This window comes from Podarcis filfolensis (assembly GCF_964270895.1).
Source record: "Podarcis filfolensis genome assembly, chromosome: 5".
Classification (NCBI taxonomy): Eukaryota; Metazoa; Chordata; class Lepidosauria; order Squamata; family Lacertidae; genus Podarcis; species Podarcis filfolensis.
This window is the reverse complement of record NC_139608.1, coordinates 44,002,593-44,027,292: the sequence shown is the minus strand read 5'-3', so window position 1 is coordinate 44,027,292 and position 24,700 is coordinate 44,002,593. Positions and strand designations below refer to the sequence as shown.

At 42.3% G+C, this 24,700-nt stretch overlaps 1 protein-coding gene and 2 long non-coding RNA genes across 5 annotated transcripts; 2 read left to right on the top strand and 1 right to left on the bottom strand.

Moving 5' to 3' along the window:
- Positions 1-389: 389 nt before the first annotated feature.
- Positions 390-13,522, top strand: CYP17A1 (cytochrome P450 family 17 subfamily A member 1). Of its 3 annotated transcripts, XM_083616443.1 has the most exons (9): positions 392-750; positions 942-1,053; positions 4,203-4,341; positions 6,104-6,333; positions 7,199-7,285; positions 8,885-9,100; positions 10,232-10,401; positions 11,204-11,307; positions 12,817-13,522. In XM_083616443.1, exons 2-9 carry the CDS (start codon positions 958-960, stop codon positions 13,092-13,094), a joined length of 1,320 nt encoding a protein of 439 aa, XP_083472569.1. In that variant the 5' UTR covers positions 392-750; positions 942-957; the 3' UTR covers positions 13,095-13,522. The 3 variants fall into 3 exon arrangements, with proteins under 3 accessions (XP_083472570.1, XP_083472568.1, XP_083472569.1); XM_083616444.1 differs by lacking the exon at positions 12,817-13,522 and adding an exon at positions 11,410-11,987 and having other exon boundaries at positions 390-1,053; XM_083616442.1 differs by having other exon boundaries at positions 391-1,053.
- Positions 4,239-23,246, bottom strand: LOC310763794. The gene is made up of 3 exons (XR_014548806.1): positions 22,110-23,246; positions 7,397-7,749; positions 4,239-4,328 (listed from the first exon to the last, which is right to left on the bottom strand). It is a non-coding gene; the product is annotated as an uncharacterized lncRNA (long non-coding RNA).
- Positions 19,908-21,801, top strand: LOC310763795. The gene is made up of 3 exons (XR_014548807.1): positions 19,908-20,403; positions 20,497-20,678; positions 20,755-21,801. It is a non-coding gene; the product is annotated as an uncharacterized lncRNA (long non-coding RNA).
- Positions 23,247-24,700: the final 1,454 nt, after the last annotated feature.

Sequence of the window (24,700 nt, the reverse complement as noted above, 5' to 3'; positions counted from 1 at the left end):
ATAAATTCTGCTTTGCATTAAGAAACCTTAGACACCCCAATTTAGAACTTCCACAGAAAATTGAGTTTGACAGCTTAGATTTGTGTCTTTCATGAACAAATGGGGGGGTATGTCTACCCCATACAGTGGTACCTTGGGTTACATATGCTTCAGTTTACATACGCTTCAGGTTACATACACCGCTAACCCAGAAATAGTACCTCGGGTTAAGAACTTTGCTTCAGGATGAGAACAGAAATTGTGCTCCGGTGGCGCAGCAGCAGCGGGAGGCCCTATTAGCTAAAGTGGTGCTTCAGGTTAAGAACAGTTTCAGGTTAAGAACGGACCTCCGAAATGAATTAAGTTCTTAACCCAAGGTACCACTGTAGTGGAATGTATTATGGGGATATTGAGGACTGCTTTTGGAATGGGAAAGTAGATTATACATTTTAATTAAACCAAATAACCCTTACTTCTGCATTTCCCACTGCTTATCTCTGATTGTATATTTGGCTCAGATCCGCTAAAGAGTTTTGCATTTTGTTACTGCTTTTCTCTTTTTTTGGCAGGAGGCAAGGCTAGCCTTCGTGCTTCAGATTACTGCTATCTCCCATGGGTTGTCCAGCAAGGCCTGGCACACCCCCAAGGTAAAAGCATGTGACTACAAACCATTATAAGAGCCGTAACTTGGCTGTTGCAGGGACATTGCTTCCCTTTGTCTTCTTGTTCTTTGATTGCTGACCAAGCCGCAAACCACCTGGGGCAATGACTGTTCTACTGGCTGCCTTACTCTTGGGGCTGGCTCTCCTATCCTTCTGGAGGATGGCAAAAGGGAAACTGGAGCCCAAGGCAAACTACCCCAGATGCCTGCCATCCCTGCCAGTCATCGGAAGCCTCTTTTATTTTATTGGACATACCCAATACCATCTCTTTTTCCACAGATTGCAGCAGAAGTATGGCAGCCTCTACTCCTTGTACATGGGCTCCAGTTATGTAGTAGTGGTCCACGACTATACCCATGCCAAAGAGGTGCTGCTTAAGAAAGGGAAGATCTTTGGTGGCAGACCTCAAAAGGTAAGCAAGCTACAAGTGTCTTCCTTATTTCTAAGCCATGAAATCTGGTGGGTAGAGTGGAAGAGGTGATGAAACAACAGAGTACAGTCATACCTCGGGTTACAGATGCTTCAGGTTGCATTTTTTTGGGTTACGGACCACCGAAACCCGGAAGTACTGGAATGGGTAACTTCCGGGTTTTGACAGTTGTGCATGCGCAAAAGCGCTAAATTGCACTTTGTGCATGCGCAGAAACGCCAAATCGCAACCCACGCATGTGCAGATGCACCGCTGCAGGTTGCGAACGCTGCGGGTTGTGAATGTGCATCCTGCACGGATCACGTTCGCAACCCGAGCGTCCACTGTATGTTCTTTTAAGTTCGTAACCAGAGGTACCACTGTATATTGTTAAGTTATGACCTGATGTCTGCAGCAGAAAACAGGGTGGTTTTAACATGAAAAGGGACATACAGGTGATGAGCATTGAATCCTCTAACCTCTCCTCTGTGTTCAGTCATCCCAGAAACATTATCTCCAGCCCAGAACAGGGTACTAGGATTGAGCTAGGCTAGAAGAAATATACCTGAAATTTACATGAGTGATTGTGCATGGGAAATGAGGTGAGCAGTCTTGGCTTGCTCTATCACATTGCATTTTGCCCTCAGCGAAAACTGTTATAATTCTATGAACATGCATTTGCTCTTCAGAGCATGATACAAGTGGGCTTCTGTGCTCCTTGAACAAAAGCATCACCCATTTTGTTCCTAAGGAAGAGTTACTACTTGGGTTGCTGAGTTAACTGCAGGTTATAAATTTCTGGAACTGGTTTATTGAATAAGATTATTGATACCTGTAGTACAGTATTCTCTACTCTGATTTGCAGCAGCACTCAAGGGCTTTGGCAGATTTCTTGCCAGTACCTAAGATCCTTCTAATGCAGCTGTCAAGGACTGAAACTGGCACCTTCTGCATAAAATGCATGTGTTTCACCACTGAGCTGTTGCCTTGCCACTCCTATGAACTTGTCTTTGTAACCCAATACAAAGAGAGAGAAAAACTATCTGGAGAGCAGCAGCATGGCCAGGAAGAGGCAGATTCTGATAGGCAGTTTCTGGTTGATTGTAACCCTTCTCTGTCCTATACTTTTCTTAACTTTCAAGGAGAAGAGGTGAAGAAGCAAATGCTTTCATGCATCTTACTTTTAGATTATACTCAGCGGCGTAGCGTGGGTTGTCAGCACCCGGGGCAAGGCAAGTAATTTGCGCCCCCTAACCTGGGGCAAGGCAAGTAATTTGCGCCCCCTAACCCCTAACCTGCCGCCGCTGCCAGCTTCTTCTTGCTGCTGCCTGGGCTGGGGTATTTACGGTAAGGTAGCCACGGCGGCGGCGGCGGGTCCGTGTCAGGTGATCTCAGGCGAGTTGCCGCTGGCGCTGCCTAAACGACGCCGCTTGCCCGGAGGAGGAGGAGGGCAGAGAGGCGAGGAAAATGCAACATGGCCCAGCAGCTGCAGTGGCGGCAGCGGCAGCGGCGGGGCTGTGAGGAGGGGCTGCCTGGCGCGCCCTCCGCGGCCCTGACGCGCGGGGACCGCGGCGAGCGCTGAGAGCCGCTGCCTGCCGGACGCCTTCAGCCTGGACGCGCGCACAGCTCGTCGGTTCCACGAGACATGGGGCTCTGCTACAGCCTGCACCCGAGGCTCTTCGGTGACTCCGGAGGCGGCGAGCGCGCCCCCCCCCCAGATGCTGCGCCCGGTGCGGCCGGCCCCCCCTGCACCCCCCACGCTACGCCACTGATTATACTTATTTTTCATTGAAATATTAGCCTTGGCATGTCTAAGTGCTTATGATCTATATGCATTATAGACATTACACAGTAAATATTCACTCAGTTTAAAATACATAGATATGGATCGTGAGCTATGTGGTTCCTTTAGTATGATAAATTAATGTTTGCTGAGTTCTAGGTAGTACTTCCGCCTTTCTTTAATCAAATATAATTTGTGGCCTTAGACAAAGTGGCATGTTCATATATTTTGTTTTCCTACCTTTCTGATGTCTGGGAATCATTTAGGTTCTTCTCCTAGCATGTTGACTTTGAAGAGGGATGTATATATATACAAAATCCAACAGCAAAACTACTTGACTATGCCATAAAACAAGGCTGATTGTAAGATCTGCAGCGCTGGAATGGTTCCAGAGGTGCTTTATGAATTACTGGTCTTGGCCTCTGAGTAATATGCAACATTTAATAACCTTTCAAAGAATTTCCCAATTTTATGACCCAGATAAATTGCTGCACCTTCTGTTTTGCTTTAAAAAAAAAAGTGCAGCCGTAACAAAAATAAAGAAAACAAAGAATCAGAAATGTAAACCAGAAAGTGTTTGATTCTTCATTTTCTTGTTAAGGTAGCATTTTTTAACAATTCAATAAAATAATTTTAATAAATAAACGAATTGCTGCACTTCTTAAATTACACCCTCATACCTCTTCAGCGTGAATGCAGGTTCCCTAATATACAGATGAAAAGGCACTAATATTGCAGTATTATGTCTGCAGTAGTACCTTGGTTTAAGAACAGCCCTGTTTACAAACTATTCAGTATAAGAACTCCACAAAACCGGAAGTAGTGTCCCGGATTGTGAACTCTACCTTGGTCTACGAATGGAAGCCAAATGGTGGAAGGGCACTGGCGGCGGGAGGCCTCATTAGGAAAAGTGCGCCTCGGTTTAAGAATGGTTTTGGTTTAAGAACGGACTTCTGGAATGGATTAAGTTTGTAAACCGAGGTACCACTGTATTCAGAAGTAAGTTCCATTACATTCACTAGAGCTTACTTACAGCCGACTGTAGGACTGCAGCCGAAATCTGTTTTAATTCCAGGATGAAGGAACATCCTCTCTTCTGTAAAAAGAGAACAATTCTGGGGGGAAATAGGCTTTTAACATACAAAACTGGTTTGCATATATTTGCCCATTTTAAGCCATAATATTTAGGGAACAACAAACCTGTATCAGTGATATTGTGAATAACTTTTCGGTCTGAAGTGGCTTTAAAAAGTAAATTTTAATCAAATGCAGAAGAATGAATCTGATGAAAATAGTTGTTTGTGTTTTTCCTCCTTCCAAGTAAAATAAAACTACAATGCTGTTAAGTTTTCTTCTTCATTGATTCAAGGTGACAACAGACTTGCTGACTCGAAACGGAAAAGACATTGCATTTGCCAATTACAGCCCGGTCTGGAAAGTTCAGCGCAAGCTGGCACATTCTGCACTCTCCATGTTTGGAAAGGGTTCTCTGGCCCTGGAGAAAATCAGTAAGTAAACAAAGGAAATGTTGGGATTGCTGTAAGAGAATTCCAAGAAGGGAGCTGAGGAGAGAAGATCCTAGTGATGACTCTTGTGGCCAAAACATTAGGGTAATTTGCTCCTCTTTGGCTGAATAACACTTTAAGCATTTGTTTTCAGAGCAGTGTTCATTCTCCTCCAGCCAGAGTGCAAATATACACATCACCAGAATTTAGGCACACACCACAAACCTCAGGTTGAGCTTAGGGAGGAATCTGTTTTTCCAGGTTGCAGCTGAAACTGGATTTATGCCATCACTCCCTGATCAGCTGGTGCTTGCATCACTCTTGAAACCACCTCCTTACTTGCCTTCTCAGAACAGATATTGAAATAGAAAAATGATAGTTATGTGCAAAAATGTTTTTTAAAAAGAGTTTCAAACAATTTTTTAAGCAGATAAAGCAGTGTGAAAGTCCACCTGAAACATGGGGGGGGGGGCACAGAGGGGTGGCAACCAAATTAAATTATGTGTGTCCATTCAGGAGTGAAGGTGCAGGGGGAAAAGAACTAGAGGAAGTGTGCACCCATTCCCAGTTCTAAGCGTATCTATGCTTGCTCTGAATGTTAAGTCTGTTTCCAACCATTGGTACAGAGTTTGGGTGCAGTTGTGTTTGGCTGCCTAAACCTTTCAAAGGTAGAATTCCATCTTATAGCCACATGCTGGTTTATGCTGGAGCAACTGTGCTCTTTTGGGGAGGGAGCATTATCTTTCTAGAACTACACTTTGAATAATTTCAGGCATGTATTAGGCACCTGCAACTTTAGGAGTAGCAATCGGATTTCCTTACAAATATTTTCTTTGTACAGTATTATATATTCTTCTCATCACACAGACTACTGGGGTTCAGGTGAATCATAGATTTGTAGTGTAATGGTTTTTTAAAAAAAAACAACCCACACCTGTATTATATAATGTGAAAAGGTCTAACAGAATACAAATAATCTCAAAGAGCAACCAAAAATAAATATATAAAGCAGGACGTCCCAGTTGAATAACTATAGGAAACACATGATCACTGAGACAAAGAAAATTAGATATAATGTCCTGGATCACATCCCTTCTAGGCATGCCCCTATGACCCCCTAATATATTGCAGCCAATCTTTGGGGTCAATTAAGAAGAAAACTCTTTGCAGGGAGGAGCAGCTATGATTCTGATTGTCTTCTATACGTATAGGAATTAATTTTCTCAGCCTGCATCAGATTGGAAGTATCATATGGGAGGAAAGGGGAGCAGGAAGGAGACTGTACAAAATTCTTAGTACAGGGCATCGTCTTGTTTTGTCCTTTACTGTCACTTAGTGGTAGTGGTCAGAACTTACTTGCAGTGTGGCCAAAGAAATACTTTTTATCAGTCTCTTTCTGCTAAAAAAAAAAAGTAAAACAAGAATAGACAAGATCTCAAATTATACTGCGCATGTCAGGAACAATAGAATAGCTACCCAGACAGCAAGGATTCTTAATATGGGAAGTAGTATAGTCACTTCAGAAAGATAATGACCTCCTGACAAAGCCATTAGCAAGTTTGTGGAGGAAATGGCTTTGAACCCTTGTCTCCCAATGTGGAACCAGCATTCTTATCTGATGGATTACCCTGTCTATTTCAAAGTTGCCCCATCTCCAAATCTGGGTTGCCAATGTCCCTCAGTTTCATCCTTTCATCTTTATTCATAACCACCTTCTTCTAGCTCCTAAAGGTTTTAACATCCCTTCATGCATGTCTTCTTTTAGTCTGTCAAGAAGCAGCTACTTTGTGTGAACTTCTGAGTGCTAAACAGAATTCGCCCCTGGACATGGCACCTGAACTGGCACGTGCTGTTACTAATGTGGTGTGCACCATCTGCTTTAACTCATCCTACCAGCGTGGAGACCCTGAGTTTGAGTCCATGCTCCAATATAGCCAAGGCATTGTGGATACTGTAGCCAAGGAGAGCATGTTGGATATCTTCCCTTGGCTTCAGGTGAGAGCTGGTGGGAAGGGCTAGCAACTAAATAACACATTTTCACCTGATTTGCCATTCTTCATTAAGAGAGGTTGAGGAGAGAGGGTTAGGTACTCTTTTAGGATAGATAGATACGATAGATAGATGATAGATAGATAGATAGATAGATAGATAGATAGATAGATAGACAGACAGACAGACAGACAGACAGACAGTTATTCGAGTGGGCAATAGCATATAGATCAGCTAACTTAGAATTCTATGTGAGGGAGGGGAAAAATCACTTTGTGTTCATTGAACAGAATGTGTTCTTTGACTGGGCAAAATCCATAGTTACTTGTTTCAATGGGATATATTTGATGCAGATATTCTGTACTTCCATGTGCATGCACATCATGTCAATCTTTGCAGCGTATAGAAAGTCAGAATAGAGACCCATGAGGTTTTATTGGAAGAGAAATCATACTAAGTTATACAGTGGTACCTCGGGTTAAGTACTTAGTTCCTTCTGGAGGTCTGTTCTTAACCTGAAACTGTTCTTAACCTGAAGCACCACTTTAGCTAATGGGGCCTCCTGCTGTTGCTGCGCCGCTGCACGATTTCTGTTCTCATCCTGAAGCAAAGTTCTTAACCCGAGGTAATATTTTTGGGTTAGCAGAGTCTGTAACCTGAAGCATATGTAACCCGAGGTACCACTTTACAGGGATTTTGAGGCACGTGCAGGATGCCAGAAGCATCTAGTCAGATCACAGTCTACATTACATGGAACAGATCTGTCTGCTACATAACCCTTAGTGGCAGAGATTAACACAGGAGTTCTGGAGAGGGGATTATTTTCTGCAGACAGGAAAAGAATTGTCATTATGGTTGTTTCTTTCTCCAGTTCTTTCCCAATAAAGACTTGGTACTGCTGAGGAAGTGTGTGGAAGCAAGAGATCAGCTCCTACAGCAGAAGTTTGCAAAACATAAAGTAAGTAGAATACACTTAATATTATTGTTATTAATTACCTGTTCTTCACCCTAAGGTCCCAGGGTGGGTTACAACAATTAAAACACAATATTAAAAACACTTAAAAATAACTTACACACACAGAAGGTGGGTCCTAAAAATATGCACCTCAAGTCTCAAAAGCCAGGGTAAAGAGATGCATAGAGTAGCAAACCCAGCAAAAGAGAGAAAGCTGTTTCATGGAGATGGAAGGATCTGTGGATAAAAGCAATGAGCATCATAGCAAAGATGAAAATGGTACTCCAAAATGAATCACAATTAGAACACAATTTTGGATGATGAGAGAAAAGGGAAGGAGAGAAAGATGTGTGCATAAAGAAGGATCCTGCTTCAAGACTCTACGTCTTACCTTCTCCCACCTTTTTAACAATAGGCCCAGAAGTGGGAAGAAGCCTCAGTTCTGGAGCTCTCAGTCACCAGGTGTCCTAAACCAGGAAGATGGGGGGATGTTGGCACAGTAAGAAATGTTAAATTGGACAGAGCACATAGAACAGAAAGATCCTACATGCTTTGCTGTCATGTCCTTTGAAGCCCAGTCATTTAAGAAGAAATACAATATTTTATATATCATTTGTGAACCGCAATCATTCCCAGAATGGTTCACAACAATAATAATCAGACTCATGGGCAAACCATATTACCCTCACTATAACAGATCTGGAATATCAGGTGCTGTTAGTGGCATCAACAATGGGATTGTGTGGCCGGGCATTACTGTGTTCTTCATGTCAAGACAGTGGTTATATTTTGGGGGTTAGCTGCGGGAAAGCCAGTTTCAAATCCTTGCTCAGCTTTGATTAATGTTCAGGGTAGCCTTGGGCACTAATCTACCTCACAAGTTTATTCTTCTTGTGAAACTAAAAAATGCTACTCTGAACTTCTCACCTCCATAAAAGTCAAAGTCACTTTTCACAGTGACTAAGATTCATTCATTCATTTAACGTATGGGCAGAGATCAGGGCTGGCCCAAGAGACACCCAAGTATAGGGCGGTATATAAATAATAAAAATAAGAATAATAAGAATGATCAGGCTGCAATACCAGAGAGTAAGTGCTATTGAGCTCAGTGGGACATACTTCTCAATAGACAGAGTCTTGCAGTGTAAGGCTCAATTTACAATAAACAAATAAAACACTCCTCATGTTCCCTAAAAAATTGCTGGCTGCTGAACCATAACAGTGTTAATTACTTCCAAGCAAATACTTTGCAGGACAGGACTGCAGCCATTAGATATATAAAAAAACCTAATCTATACTGACTCGCCCATTTCATGATACTTTTGCCCATGTTCCAAAATGTTATACTGATCTCAACATAATTTATTTCAAATTAGTGGGCATATAGTCACAGCTTCAGAATTTTAAAACAAGATTTGTATTTTATATTTTATTTCCCTCTTACGTGTTTTGGGGGAGGGCTGACAGTGGCAGCGGCTGGCAGCTGGCATTTTTAAAGACTTATGACAGTAGTTGTTTGGGGGTTGGGGGTAGGTAGATGATGGCCTAGACCTTAAATTGTCGCTCGATCTTAGCCCACAGTTGCTTTCATCTTCTACCCAGGAAATGTTCAGCGATGACGATTCTGCCAATTGTTTATTAAACGTACTCCTGAGAGCGAAACTCAACATGGAAAACAACAACAGTCATCTGTTGCCTGGGCAGGAGCTGACGGACGACCACCTGCTCATGACAGTGGCTGACATCTTTGGAGCTGGTGTGGAGACGACCACAACTGTGTTGAAGTGGATTGTCCTCTATCTCCTGCACTACCCAGAGGTACAGCTCCTCTAGTCCTGCCCAAATTCCTGGGGATTCTTGACAGTGTGTTATGTGAACAAGACAGAGAAGAGTAGCATAAAGTGCAATCCTATGCAGGTTCAAGCCCCACGTCAATTCCTGCATTGCAGGGAATTGGGCTAAATGACCGTCGTGGTACCTTCCAACCCTACAATTCTATGATTCTATGAAACAGTCAATATCAACTAATGCAAACAAGTCAGGATGAATGCTCAATAAATAGGTCATCTGGAAATAGGGATGGGGGAGAATTTTGATGCTGTTCTCATTTAAAGGTGAACCTATCTAATTCACACTTTCGGAAACAATATGTGAACCAAAAGAAAGCCACCCTTCAAAATTATTGCAATGCTGAATTATGCAATGCAGTTCTCCTGCCAGGTAATGGGTACCAAAGGTGCATATACTAGGGTAAAGTATACATATAAATGCATGTATTAGTTAAAATAATACAGAAAAGTGCATTATGTTTGGGGGGAGGAATTGGTTTGCAAAAAATGTATATTTGGGCAAAATTGTATACAAAAATGTACACACTGGGAGAAATTTGTGCTAAAATGCTGATGAATTTTCACGAGGACTTAAAAAAAAAATCACAAAAGGATGTGGAACTGAATTTAAAATGAGAAACTGAGAGAAACTGAAATTGAAAGATTTGCTCATTCCTATCGGGAAGTGACCTGTCTTCATGGGACTGCACCATTTTTAGAGGCATGGAGAGGGGGAATCACCCAATCCACACACTGATGCACGCTGATGCATACAGTAATTAAAAATGGCTCCCTTATGTTCCAGCCCTCCCCAAACAAGCAATACCATAGCTTCACACACCCCTCTGTTAGCACAGGAGGTCTTGGTAAATGGGAAGTGGAAAAGCTGTTATCCACTAGCGGTGTAGTTTCTCACACCTACTGCGTGAGCAAAGGAATTAATACATGAAGCCCTATTTCAAAAGTACATGAAGAGGCAGTAGCTTTCTTTCCACTGTTGAGTCGCCCAACTGTAAGAAAAATGGTGAGGCCGACAGTTAAAGAAATTAGGGGGGAAAGAGAGACTTCCTAACCTGCTGCTCTCATTGTCTGATTTGTCTAACGCTTCCACACTTCCCAGGTGCAGCAAAAGATCCAAGAGGAACTGGATCAGAAACTTGGCTTTAACAGATATCCTCAGCTTGATGACCGGCAGCACTTGCCTTATTTGGACGCTACCATTAGTGAAACTCTGCGCATCCGGCCTGTAGCTCCACTCCTTATCCCACACGAGGCACTGGCAGATACAAGGTAAAGTCCATTTCCAAAAGTGAGATCTGCTGCAAAGCTGAGGTGCGGAAGGAGACATAAGGGCATCAGTAAGAGGAAGCGGATGGTGCTGTGGTCTAAACCACTGAGCCTACGGCTTGCCAATTGGAAGGTTGGCGGTTCGAATCTCCGCAACGGGGTGAGCTCCCGTTGCTCGGTCCCAGCTCCTGCCAACCTAGCAGTTTGAAAACACACCAAAAAAGTGCAAGTAGATAAATAGGTACCGCTCCGGCGGGAATGTACAGTGGTGCCCCGCAAGACGAATGCCTCGCAAGACGGAAAACTCGCTAGACGAAAGAGTTTTCCGTTTTGGAGGTGCTTCGCAAAACGAATTTCCTATGGGCTTGCTTCGCAAGACGAAAATGTCTTGCGAGTTCCTCCGGGTTTTTTTCCCTTCCCCCCCTTTTTCTAAGCCGCTAAGCCGCTTATCTGATAAGCCGATAAGCCGCTAAAAGCCGCTAATAGCGCTAATCCGTCAATGGGCTTGCTTCGCAAGACAAAAAAACCGCTAGACGAAGAGACTCGCAGAACGGATTCTTTTCGTCTTGCGAGGCACCACTGTAAATGGCGTTTCCATGCGCTGATCTGGTTTCACCAGAAGCGGCTTAGTCATGCTGGCCACATGACCCAGAAAAACTGTCTGCGGACAAATGTTGGCTCCCTCGGCCAGTAAAGCGAGATGAGCGTTGCAACTCCAGTCATTTGTGACTGGACTTAACTGTCAGGGGTCCTTTACCTTTATCTTTTTAAGAGGAAGCCACTGATGGCCTTTGTCTTTCTGCAGCATTGGGAAATACGACATTCCTAAGGGAGCTCACGTTGTGATTAACCTGTGGTCCATTCACCATGATGAGAAAGAGTGGGACAAGCCAGGGGAATTTAATCCAGGTGAGTCTGCCGCACTGCCTCCTGGCGTGTGTGTGCTGCTTAAATTCCCTTTTTGTCTGGGCAGGGTGGATTTTCAACACACTTTTTCTATTCCTTTTCCAGCCCAGTAACTGAAACTGACTTGGTCACATCTCTGGCGGGCTAGGGACAAAGATGAAAGTTGTTTCCTAGTTCTGCTGGATCTTTCAGCGGCCTTTGATACCATCAACCATGACATCCTTCTGGAGCTGGGGGCACTGTCATACAGTGGTTCCGCTCCTTCCTCCTGGGCCGTGCCCAGAAAGTGGTGTTGGGGGATGAGTGTTCAAACCTCTGGGCTCTCACTTGTGGGGTACCTCAGGACTCTATCCTCTACCCCATGCTTTTTAACATCTATATGAAGCCGCTGGAGACATCATCAGGGGCTTTGGGCTGGGTGTTCATCAGTATGCAGATGACACCCAGCTCTACCTCTCTTTTAAATCAGAACCAGTGAAGGTGGTGAATGTCCTGTGTGAGTGTCTGGAGGCAGTTGGAGGATAGATGGCAGCTAACAGATTGAAGTTGAACCCTGACAAGACAGAAGTACTGTTTCAGGGGGGACAGGGGGGTGGTAGGTGTGGGGGACTCCCTGGTCCTGCATTATAGAATTACTGTCCACGGGCACATTTGGGAAGGGTCTGTAGCAGATGTGAAGAGCCTTCAGCTATCAGAGGCTTAGTGCTGTCCAGCTGGCCATAGATAAGACTCCGGGCTCCCAGCCAGTTCCAAACAATTGATTTATTAGACAAAGTTCAAACGTACATCTCCAGCGTTTCCATTAACCTCCTTCCCCTTCTTCGTCAGACTGACTGTCCGACGACACGCTGCTGATAATCTCTCTAGGCTCCCTATAACTGCTGGTTTCTGTCCTTTCATCCTTTCCCGTTTGCCTCTCCCTGACATCAGCCCTCCAAATATTTGTTTATTTCAACACTGTGTATACTGCTTGATCACAGCAATACTGGAGGAGCATTATAATAAGACTAAAAATGAGTTAAAACAATAAAATCAGAATTCATTCAGAAAGCCTGCTAGAATAATTTAAAAAGTCTTCAGTAGGTGTCAAAAGTGCAACAGGAAGACAGGAGTGCCACAAAACTGGGCCCACAGTACTGAATGTATGAGCCATGCATCTGAGCCATGAGGAACCACTAATAGTGACTCCCCCAAAAGGCCTTAGTGCCTGAGCAGGGATATAAGGGATCAGGTACGAGGTGTCCTGGACCCCACTTGTTAAGCGGCTCATTAAAGAATACAAGAACCATGAACATGATCTGGTAGCATAGGAACTACAACTCCCATCAGCCTCAGCAAGCATGGCCAAGGACCAGGGATGATGGGAGTTATAACTCAGCAACATCTGGAGGGTCGAAGTTTCCCTTCATCTGGTCTATAGAGATATTCCAGCCAAGTTCTTGTATGGTATCAGTTTATGTTTTATTTATGTTTTCTGGGGATATGTTTATGTGTGTTCTTCCTCCCACACAGGACGTTTCCTGGATAAGGATGGGAAGAGAATCGCCTCTCCCTCACCCAGTTATCTTCCCTTTGGAGCTGGTATCCGGGTTTGTTTGGGAGAAGTCCTGGCCAAGATGGAGCTGTTCCTCTTTATAGCGTGGACCTTGCAGAGATTCACACTCAGCGTCCCTCAAGGCCACACATTGCCTGAACCAGAGGGGAAATTTGGAGTTGTGCTTCAAGTACCAAATTTCAAAGTGAAGGCCACACTGCGGGAAGCTTGGAAGGCCAAAGTAAGAGAGGAGTGACGTTATTTGGCTCTCAGACAGCCTCCCTAAATGGAAAGAGACCAAAAATTACTTCAGCTGGTTCAGTAAAAGGTTTGCTGGATAAGTGTGTCAAGAAGAGGAAGTAAACTGCTTGGTCAAGGACACGAGCCACTATCTACATAGTAGAATATATTAGGCACATTGGACAAAGGCAGAAAAGACACCACAGTTCATAAGAAACTTTTTTGACATCGAAAGTTGCATCTTCTTCCATCTCTCCCTCAGACTCCAATGGAATAACTGAGAATGCAGTGTTTTGCATGGCAGAGCAGTGACAACTCTGAAGTGTCTCTAAACAAAGAGGTCACCCCATTTGTCTCCCATTGCTGGACTTCTGTCATTAACCTATACTGTTAATTTTCTTTCAGTGATCTTAACCTGTGGAACACAGCTCACCCATTTAGATATGAACTTTGTCCCTTCTGTGTCCTCCCATTCTTATTTTTTGGTGCCTCCATTGATGTTAGCACAGGATCCTCAAATGCTTGTGCTGAAAGATCTGGTCATGATTAGTTAGGAAATCAACAGACACCAGCCAAAGCACTAGCACAACAAATTAGGGAAAGCCCTGGTTTGAGAAGAGCATGCATAAAACAAGGACAGAGCGCTGCAAAACCATTGTCATGGGTCTTATGTAACTTAACTATGAGCACCAGAGGCAGATGGGAATACTGTGATGTCTCTGTTCCTTGCCAGTACCTATGGACAGCTGCAAAAAATCCACAACCTTGAATGCAACCCATTTTATGTCCTAGTACTTTCTGTAGAGAGGGGAGAACATTAGCTGTCCAATGATGGGATTAAAATAGCTTTAGGAAGTGTGTCAGAAGAAAAGCGAAGCTGGTTGGTTCTTATCTGGGGGGAGCGCAGGCAGAAGCTGTGGATATAACATCAAATTATAAGGGGGTTACTTCAAGGAAGAAAAATAGCTCTCATTTAAAGCCAGGGTATAGTTAGGGAGGTCTAATCAGCAGGCTTTACAGTGGGTGAGAAGAGCAACGGCCTCATACCTCAGCTGGAGTCTGTTCACAGCATGTATTTGTTCAAAACTGAGGCCTATGCAGTACAGGCGAATCTGTGTCTTCTGGATGTTGATGGACTATAAGCCCCATCCCTAATCATTGGCCATTCTGGGGGGGACTGATGGGAGTTGAAGTCTAACAATATCTGGAAGGCCATGCTACCCATTCTTGCAGTAAAAGCCTTCTGCTACAAGGATAGGGCTTCCTCAGATTTATAGGGCTATTCATTTGTATTACTACAAAGAAGAAGAAGAGTTTTGGATTTGATATCCCGCCTTTCACTCCCCTTCAGGAGTCTCAAAGCGGCTAACAATCTCCTTTCCCTTCCTCCCCCACAACAAACACTCTGTGAGGCAAGTGGGGCTGAGAGACTTCAAAGAAGTGTGACTGGCCCAAGGTCACCCAGCAGCTGCATGTGGAGGAGCAGGGAATCGAACCCGGTTCCCCAGATTACGAGACTACCGCTCTTAACCACTACACCACACTGGTGTAGCCAGAAACTAATTTCACCCACTTCCAAATTTGGTACAGCTTACTTCTACCCCACTATATCCTCCCTCTAGAAATACCATTGAGTTTAGTTACCTACATTTTATTTCTCTCATATACGGCTTTTCTTCCACCCACATATTTTTGATTTTCCACCAGGTGTTATGCTCAATACAACTGCCAAAAGGGTTTTTCCCTTTTTCAATTTGCTTTTCTGTTATATCATATCAACGCATACTCTGTTAAAGTCAGACACAGGACAATTGGGGAAAAACAAACATATATATATATATATACAACACACATATATGAATAATAATGGTAACATAGCTTATTCCTTAAGTTTATTTGACTCTTATAAACCTTAGTTTTTACTCCCCCTTCCACTCTTTCCTTGGTTTCCTAACTGCTATCTTTTCAACTGCATTTTCTTACTCTACTAAGTTGTTTTCGGTACCTTATATTATCCCACGTTGTACCATCTACTGCTGAGTGTTTTTTGTCAGCCTGTTACGATTATTTTCTTGTTATAATATTTTTCCATATAATCTATATATAATGTCCAGTCTTCTTTTAAATTCTTATACAGTGGTACCTCAGGTTACATACGCTTCAGGTTACATACGGTTCAGGTTACAGACTCCGCTAACCCAGAAATAGTACCTCAGGTTAAGAACTTTGCTTCAGGATGAGAACAGAAATCGTACTCTGGCGGCATGGCAGCAGCAGGAAGCCCCATTAGCTAAACTGGTGCTTCAGGTTAAGAACAGTTTCAGGTTAAGAACGGACCTCCGGAACGAATTAAGTATGTAACCAGAGGTACCACTGTAGTTCTTTTTTAATGCATAACTAGCAGTGAATTTTAAGTTTGTTTTCCACAATTGTTCCTGCAGGTTCAAATCAATATTATGACCCACATCTTGTGCCCATTTGATCACAGATGATTTTACAAATTCTTCTTTTGTTTCCCAATCAAGTAATATCCTATACATTTTAGATAAATTTTTAACTCTAAATTGTAATATTTCTTTTTCAAATTTTGATAGTTTTTCTGCGAATCCCAATTTCTTATCTACCTTAAATTTTGAATTGATTTGGTGATAATTTAGCCAGGCCAACACGTACTCTTTAATCTCTTCATCCCCCCCCCCCCCCGCAATTTTTGGTTCTTCTTCTGAGATGTCTAGCAATTCATTATTGGTACCCCAGTTGTCACTCATATTAATTTCTTTTCCTTGTCTCAGCTTCTATTGGGAATAACCACTTTTCGTTTTCTAACAATTTTTTTGTATTATTTTCCATACTAAGGTTTTTCTAATAACATGATTGGCAAAGCTTTTACGTATTCCAGCTTTGCCGTGCCAAATGCCAGCCATATTTGACATCATGACCCTCCAAGTCTAGCAACTGTGCATTTTCTAGCAATACCCAGTCTTTAATTCAACACAGGCAGGCAGCTTCAAAATACAATTCTAAGTCAGGTAGTGTAAAACCTCCTCTGTCTTTTATGTCGATAAGGATCGTTTGTTTTATCCTAGGTTTCTTCCCCCTCCAGATAAACTTAGACAGATCTTTTCACCAATTTTTCAGACATCGTGTATTGTTAAGTATTGGGATCATTTGCAATAGGAATAGCATTAGAAGAAATTAGGGGAAATTACCAGCTGGAAAATAAGAGAAAAAAGCGAAGTACTTAGGAGTGTGGCTATAGGTAAATAATCATAACATCTGTAAAGATAATTATGTGAGGACTTGGAAAGAAATTAAAAAAGACTTAGATATATGAAGCAGAATGCAATCATTATTAATGGGGAGAATCTCGGCAATAAAAATGAATATTCTCCCCAAAAATACCAAAAGGGTTTTATTTTTATTACTTATTTTGGAATATATAAATCTGATTTGGGGACTGTTTATTCAGCCAAAGGTTGACAGGGTGTGAACCCCATTAAGCTTCTGATTAAAGATGGTTAGTTTGCATACCATTTGCAGCAGGGACTCTAAATTGAGGGGGGTGATAATAATTCAATAAATATGATTCAAGAAAGTTTTCCTAGATTTATTAACACAAACCAATTTTGCTTTTTAAAAATGCTAAGCTTTCTCACTAAAAGCAACAATCCTACACTATTTACCTGGGAACAAACCACACTGGAAATTTCTTCCAATAGAATGGCAGTGTAACTTAGCTAATAAATGATTAAAATATACCAACTAGTAAATTAGGAAGCTTCAGCTATTTCAGAAGGGAATATTTGCTATACTCCTATGCTCAGATTGCTTCGAAGCAAAGATCACCATATTCAACGTGACATACTCCATGTTGATGTTGTCTAATTCTACAAAGTTACTGAAAGGTTTATAGAACTACAATCACAATTGCTTTCTTGGTTGGTTGATTCCTCTATTAGTATATTTGCCACTAGACTTACAGACCCCGTTCTCCATATTCCTTGTATGCATGGATGAACTTGTGTGCATATTTTACCATATTTGCTTCACATTTACCATGGTTTTATGGTATGTATTATGGATTCTGGCTGAATTAAAACATATCCCTCAGCAATTGATGTCACATTTCATTGAAGCAGAGAGCATGTACATTTGTCCTGGTCATAAAAGCAAAAGGTAAACGGTGCAAGTGTGCAGAGAAGCTAGAGATTGTTTTATATTATTTGAACTCACAGTATACAAAATAGCACCAATAACAGAAGTCACACTGAATAGGAACCAGCCTACCATCTCTTCAGTCCCCAAAGGCCAGATGAAGGCTTTAACTGATGTCGAAAAGACGCCAACCAGGAGAACAAATTTCTCTCTGATGTGCGGGATTTCCAAAACTGATCAAATTTGACTACACAGTGAACATTACTGGAGGCAGACAAAACCCTCACACTGCCTTCAATGTGAAGAGGCAGGAGAGAAAGGAACACAACCCTTACCCAGTCAACTTCCTATTTTGCCATCCTGGTTTAGTTGCCTATTAGCATTCCCCTCCCCCAGGCCAGCTATACATGTATGCAGTTGCAGGACTGGTTGAAGCAGAATGTGGATGAAGACCCACAACTGCATGCATATCCCACTGAAAGCAGAACAGGGGAGGTGGACAATACCCACATTCAGATGAGCATCCGAACAAAGGTGTTGTTCATCTTTCAACAGGAAGCACATTTCAACAGAATGAGCATCCATAGTCTACCGCAATTAGTCAACTTGGCCAGGGTGAATGAACACCAGTCTGGCTGTTACAGCAACTCTTCTGCATGTTAGCTGCAGAAGAGTTAACAGTTTGCATATACTGTGAAGCTCGCTAGATGGCACCAGCTCACACATATTTACAACAGTTCCCGGTGATTATGATACAAGTCACTCTAGCTGCAGTTGCAGTATTAAAAGATTCCAAAAACGAGAAATTCCAAAATACCAAAGTGTCACAAAATAATGTGCAAGCTTTTGAGTTCTTAAGAACTCTAAATCAGGCCAGATGGTAAACAGCAGTGAGGAGAGGAAAAAGTAGCTTATGGGTGATGCTGAAGACATGTTTTCTCTATCTGGTCAAAGTCTTAAAATAGAAAGGGGAGAGGAGGTAGCAGACATTCAAATGGGGGGTTTTTTTGGGGGCCTGTTGTGCAGGTGTCAGTTTGCACCAAAGCCTGCTGGGAAACAGAAGGGTAATGATGGCAGAACCCTCATCTCTGAAAACACAGTAGACAGTGACTGGCCCAATTTCACCTCATGAGCTTCATGGTCGAGTGGGGGGTATGAACCCTGGTCTCCCAGGTCTTAGTCCAACACTAACCACTACATCACACTGGAAAAGAGAAGTGTAAAAGAGAAATAAGAGAAACTAGTCCTTATGTTAGAAAAGCTGGAAATTACTTGTGCAAGGCAGTAAGTCAATAGAATATAATTGTAGAATTGGAAGGGACCAAGAGGGTCATCTAGTCCAACAGCCTGCAATGCAGGAACCTTTCACCCAGTGTGGGGCTCAAACCTATGACCCTGAGATTAAGCGTCTCATGTTTCACTGACTGAGCTATCCAGTCAATTTGTGTAGCTTTACCTTGCAGTTTGAGATATGTTCCTTCAGAGAATCTTCAAATGGTGTGAAAGATGAAAATTTGTACCATGCAGCAGGTTCTCAGAAACTGGTACAATATTTTTTTGTTAGGCATTTGACAGAAAATAAACACAGAGCCTTGTCAAAGCAACATACAGACTATCTGCACCTGCCAGAATCACTGTCAAGAATTCTAGGAACATCAAAAGCTCCAATCCTAACTCTGTTTACCAGAAGGAAGTTCCATTATAGGATTAGGGATGTGCTATAATTCAGTAGGATCTTTATTATCCTTTATCCTGAACCAGAACAGATCAGGGCTGCTTGGGAAACAAGGCTTGCCTGAGGAGATCAAGGCTACGTGTTGAGGACAAAAAAAAGTTGTTCTGGGCTTATTTCAGTACCTTCAGCCAGTTAAGATGATCTGCTACACAGCATCAGGAGGCTGAGCTCACACCCATTTTTATATCCCCCTTTTTGCTGCTTAAGATCAATAGCCATTCAAAACATTCATTTGTAAGAATGCTGGCATTGTGTTACTTTTTAAAGTGAGCACTCCTATAATTATGAGATGGAAGCCATTATAGCTATCTAAGGCAGGATGAGAAACCTGTGAACCTCCAGGTGTTAATGGACTCCCCATCAAACCCAACCAGCTTGGCCAATGGTTATGGATGATGGGATCTGCAATCAAACAACATTTGGAGGGCCACATGTTTCCTATTTCAGGTCTAACATACTTATTTTAGAAGATCATCCCAGACTTGATGTGAAGGATAACTGAGCATATTCATTGTGTTCAGATAGCTTGGGCCATTAGAAAAAAAAACTTTCTGGTTTCTAGTGTGAATTTATTTTTCCAACAACTAGTGTGTTCTTCTTGACTAAAGATGCATTTTAATAATAAACTGCCCTCTTCTTGGAAAGTATCTTCAATATAGAAAATCACAATTTCCCTTGAAATGCCTAAGCCAGGATGGTAAGCTTCTTGCATTTTAACACATTTTCTACTTCAACATTGTGCATTATTGGCTTGCTAGGTTCCTCCCGCTAACAAAGTTCTTAAATTTCCAAATAGTATTTGCAGATACCTAGGGTTAAAAAAAAACTCTTACGAAGCAAAGACTTTAAATGTGTGATGTGGATGCAGCCTTGTAGTGCTATATAGAAGAAGTCCACCAGACTGAGGACCTGTTAATGCGATGGCTAACTTCTCTGGTTCAAATTGCTAGTCTATCAAGGTGCACCATGCATGGTATATAAATGAGCACCATGCTCATGGTGGATTGACTTAAAAACAACAACCCCAAGCTCTAAATTTTCTTTTCTTTTTTAAGCGTACATAGTAAGGAAAATAGTTAAGCAAGAGAGAGCGCTTAAGAAAAGCTCAAAACAGTGAAATAAGGAGTAGAAAGAGAATAAATTCTCTACAATTGCCACAAGATGGAGATCGCTCTAAGCATTGGCTGTTGCAAAATAAAAATCAATCTCAAACCATGCAATCTTTGTGAGGGAAGTTCCTGGTTCAGGTCTCTCTCTCTCTCTCTCTCTCTCTCTCTCTCTCTCTGTGTGTGTGTGTGTGTGTGTGTGTGTGTGTGTGTGTGTGTGTGTCTTGGAAGGACTGCAAGGAAGAGCTCAGAGTGTACCACAGTTAATAGCTATTTGCCTTGGTAAGGTGTGAGATCTATTGATCAAGGACTCCTAACAGCACAGTCTAGTGTATGAGGTTTTTGGGCCTACAAAGTTAAGAAAAGAAACCCACCATTCTGAAAAGGTGTCCTTGTTAGTCCTTATACTTCTTTTCAGTGAGCAAGTTTTTAGTGAGCACCAGTCATGAGTTTCATAACCGGGATCATGTCCAATAACACTGGAAGTGGATGAGTGGATGTCTTTTATGTAAGGAACAAAACTGCCATCGAGTTTTCCCAAACAGATTCATGCCACTCTCGCCATTCTATAAAATCACCAAGGCACTCACACATACACCCACAGGTCCTACTAACTTAGTTGGTCTTTAAGGTGCTACTGGAAGGAAAAAAAATTTTTTGTTTGTTTTATACACCCACAGGGGCCTTCTTTTCTCCCCTTCTCCCACTGAAATTAGACTGGAAAGAAACATGCTGTTGTAGCAAAAATAAGGTTACACTTAGACAGAGAGAGAGAGAGGGGGAGGGAGGGAGGGAGGGAGGGAGAATGTGTGTGTGTGTGACATAGACAGACAGAGAGACAGACAGAGAGATATGCACATGTTAATTATGCCAGTTTGCAAATGCCCTTACAGGCTCAAACAAACCAGATTTTGGCAAATTCTTTCACTCTTTCCCAGCCTGCTCTTCTCTTGATATAGTCACCAGTTTCTGACATAGAATATTTTTGACATAAAGCAACATGGTCAGCGGCTCTTGCTGATTAAGCTAAGAGGAAAATGCTCAGTACCCCCAATATGATCTTCCAGGTGGCCAAACTCAGTTTGCTTTTAAGCTTTTGTTTGTGTTAACAAAATGTCACTCACTGACGCCTGCATGCTTTTGCTCGACCTAAATTCTGCCTTCTTCCTTCGCTATCCAGATAGATATGAAATAAAGTATCCTTCCAGATTTAATATCAAGACCTGGGATGCCACTTTGGCCTATGATTTAATGACCTTGGATTTCCCATTCGCTGGTAAACACTCCCTCTGAAATCACTTCTATCAGTATTTATATCTCCACCAGCTGCCTCACAGCTTAAATTCCCATATTTTAGCTTGAGGGCTCTGTCCCATAGCCCCAGCTTGCTGAAGCTCATATTTAGCAGCCTGCAATAGGTGCAGGCACATATATATAGATTAAAACTTCACCAGGGCACAATAGGAGAAATAAAACCGGATGACAGTATCAAGTCTCTCCACTTTCCATACTAGGTTACAGAAGATTTATTTTTTTTAATTACTTGGCTGGGTGGAAAAGGTAGAATGCATTGCTTCAAAAATAATTATAACATGTAGAGACTGGATATAATAAAATAAGAGATTTATCATGATTAGACAGCCCTGCAGTATCCTGGAACCACTTGGGGAAACCAGTAGTAGTAAGCTATTTGTTTGCAGGTCCATAGGTGCTAAAGTATTCTTATCCATTAGGATACATAGGATGGAGTGAAAGGAGATATCCCCTGCCTTTCTGCCACTGGTTGTACTGCCACTTTGTATATTCCTGTTGCCATTGTCCAGGCTTCACCCTAAACAGATTATTATTATTTTTTATATTTGTATACAGCCCTTCATCTGAAGATCACAGGGCATTTTGCAACATAAAAACACAAAATGAGAACATAAAATACAAGAACAAAAAATGAACCAATAATTTCCCTCCCACAAACTTATTTAAAAGGCAGTAGAATGTTCAATCAGCCAAATGCCCAGTTATAGAGAAACATGTTCACCTTGTGCAGAAATATATGGTGTACCATTTACACTGTCGCTGATGTCAAACACGATTAAGCAATCCAGCTTTCTCTGTGTTATCTTGGGATGACACTTAGCGGGAAAAGTGGAAAATCCCTGAACACACAAAGCAACCTGGGGAAAAAAATACTATTGCAGCATTTTAGCATATTGGAGCTCTTGCAAAGGATATGGTGGGTATTATCCAATGTTGTGCTACTGAGAACTATTTTCAATATCAAAATACTCCCCCTCCCCACACACTTTCCAGGGAAGTCTTTCTATATCAGTATATATTTAGAAATATTACAAAAGCATAGAAATTTGTCATCTCCACAGATCCATCAAAATTCTATAGCCCAGTTTGAAAGTGGTCATTGCTATTGAGACAGGTGCAAAGATACACTGAACAGATGCTGGATAATCTTCCCCGGAAGGTCTCATCCTGAAATAATTAGAGATCACTTCGCTTTACAACAGGTGGTTCTGACAACATTAGCCAATGCCAACACATTCCTTCTGTGAATCTTCTCAAACTCTTGGTCTCCACAGCCACTTGCTGCATGGGGCAATGCAATTTGTTTGTATGATCTTAATTGGCTTCTTGTATTTTTAAGTGTCCTCTTATTGCTTATATTAAGAGACAGAGTCCGTTTACTCCCTTCATATGCTTTACCTTATGTCATACTCTCCAGTCTGCACATTTTGACATTGGTTGACTTTCACAGTCTCAATACCTTTCACTAGAACTATGTTAATGCATTCCTTGTGCCTCATGCCAAAGGGTGAACAATTAAGACCAGAAATTTCCAGAAGTGGAGTTACTGATTCTTACTGCTAAGGGCTTTACAGACATCTTATTAAGCACAATTCTTCATGACAGTATGAGAGCAAAATGTCATGGACATCCCCGAGGTTACTGTATTTAAAATCAACACCATTCCTTTTAGCACTCAGCTTCAGGGGAGTGCCCTGAATATGTGCCAGAAGTGAGAATTCAACATCTGAAATGGTTTCCAGAAGCAGTGTCACACCTACAGAGGACCTGATAGGGAACAAGAAAGAGAAAGCGTAGGCTGACTCGAATAGATGATAAACTCACGACAGCCCAGAACCATGGCAAGTGATAGCATTACAAGATATGACGTATTTACATCACAAACAACTACTTAATATTTGGGGGAATGTGTGCTTCCCCTTCAGCAATAATTGAACTTGCTAACACTGAGAGAACCTACCCAAGTCAATGAGCAATGTCTGTCGATTTCACTGGAATCTGTTTATTACTGTTCCTTCAGATGGGAATAAACTTCTCCCGTTGCTTCCCATGCTGAGTCCTCGTGTGCTTCTGGCTCCCTGGGTAATTATACCAAGTTACACAATAACCCTAGGGACATATGAAGCAATGGTAAGCAGGAGATTGTTACTTTCTTGCAGCAGACACAGAACAAAAGCAATAAAGCATGGCGAATTAATACCAAAATACCTGTGGGCCCTCCAACCTGGGCATGTGGCCAGATGAACTGGGAAAGCATGCACCCTCAGAGCACAGCTGCTCTTCAATCACAAACAAATCCAGAAAGAAATACTCTCCCTCTCATATTCCAAATGTCTTGCTGACAGTCTGGCTCTGAGGAAGCTGCTACAGCATACTTACCTCTCTGAGTATGTGCAGAAAATACATACTCATAGAATCATACAATTGTAGAGTTGGAAGGGACCGGAGGGTTATCTAATCCAACCCCCGTAATCTTGGATTTCTTAATTTCCTATGGATCTATAAAACTGTAGATTAGCACAGATGTTAATTATTCCAAGTCAATATTGCCCCCTACAGAGGAACAGCTTGTGCATTATATTGGGGAAACTTGTTTGCACAAATGCGTACAAGAAATTTGCACTAAAATGCTGGTGAATTTTCATTGGGATTTTTTTATTTATTTTAACAAAATCACAAATTGCTACAAGATGTAGAGAGCTGAATTTAAGATTGGAAAAAAGAGGAAATAGAGAGATCCTCCCATCCAAAATAAACAATCATAAGCTACCAGCTGGGGAGCAACAATGGAAGGCACTGGCATTAAAAGGCCAGCTTGAGGGCTGCCTAAAGCAGGGATCGGCAACCTAAGGCCCATGGGCCACAAGCGGCCCACGGGAGTTGTTTAACCGGCCCACGAGCTGCCCCTCAACTGAGCCGCCCACTCGGCAAGTCCCCGCACACTGCGCTAAACTGGCACAGCGCGGCATGGGGACTTGCTTCCGCAGCGCCGGAAATTGCCCCTGCGCTTGCATAGACACCGAAAATCACGTCTGCGCAGATGTAGATGCCAGAAATCGCAGGCACACATGCGATCCAGCCCATGGAAAGATCTCTGCTGGAGTGAACCGGCCCAGGCAAGGTAAACCTTGAGAGGCACATGGCTAGCTGCTGTGGGGGGCGGGGGGGAGATGCTGCAGCCTTGATCCAATTCAGGGTCGCTTCCAAAATTTCATTTGCTGGCCTGAATAAAGGTATTGTCTGACTTGCTCTCTGTAACACATGCTACTACCAAAATGCTGATAAAACTATTGCCAAAATGCTCAGCATGTA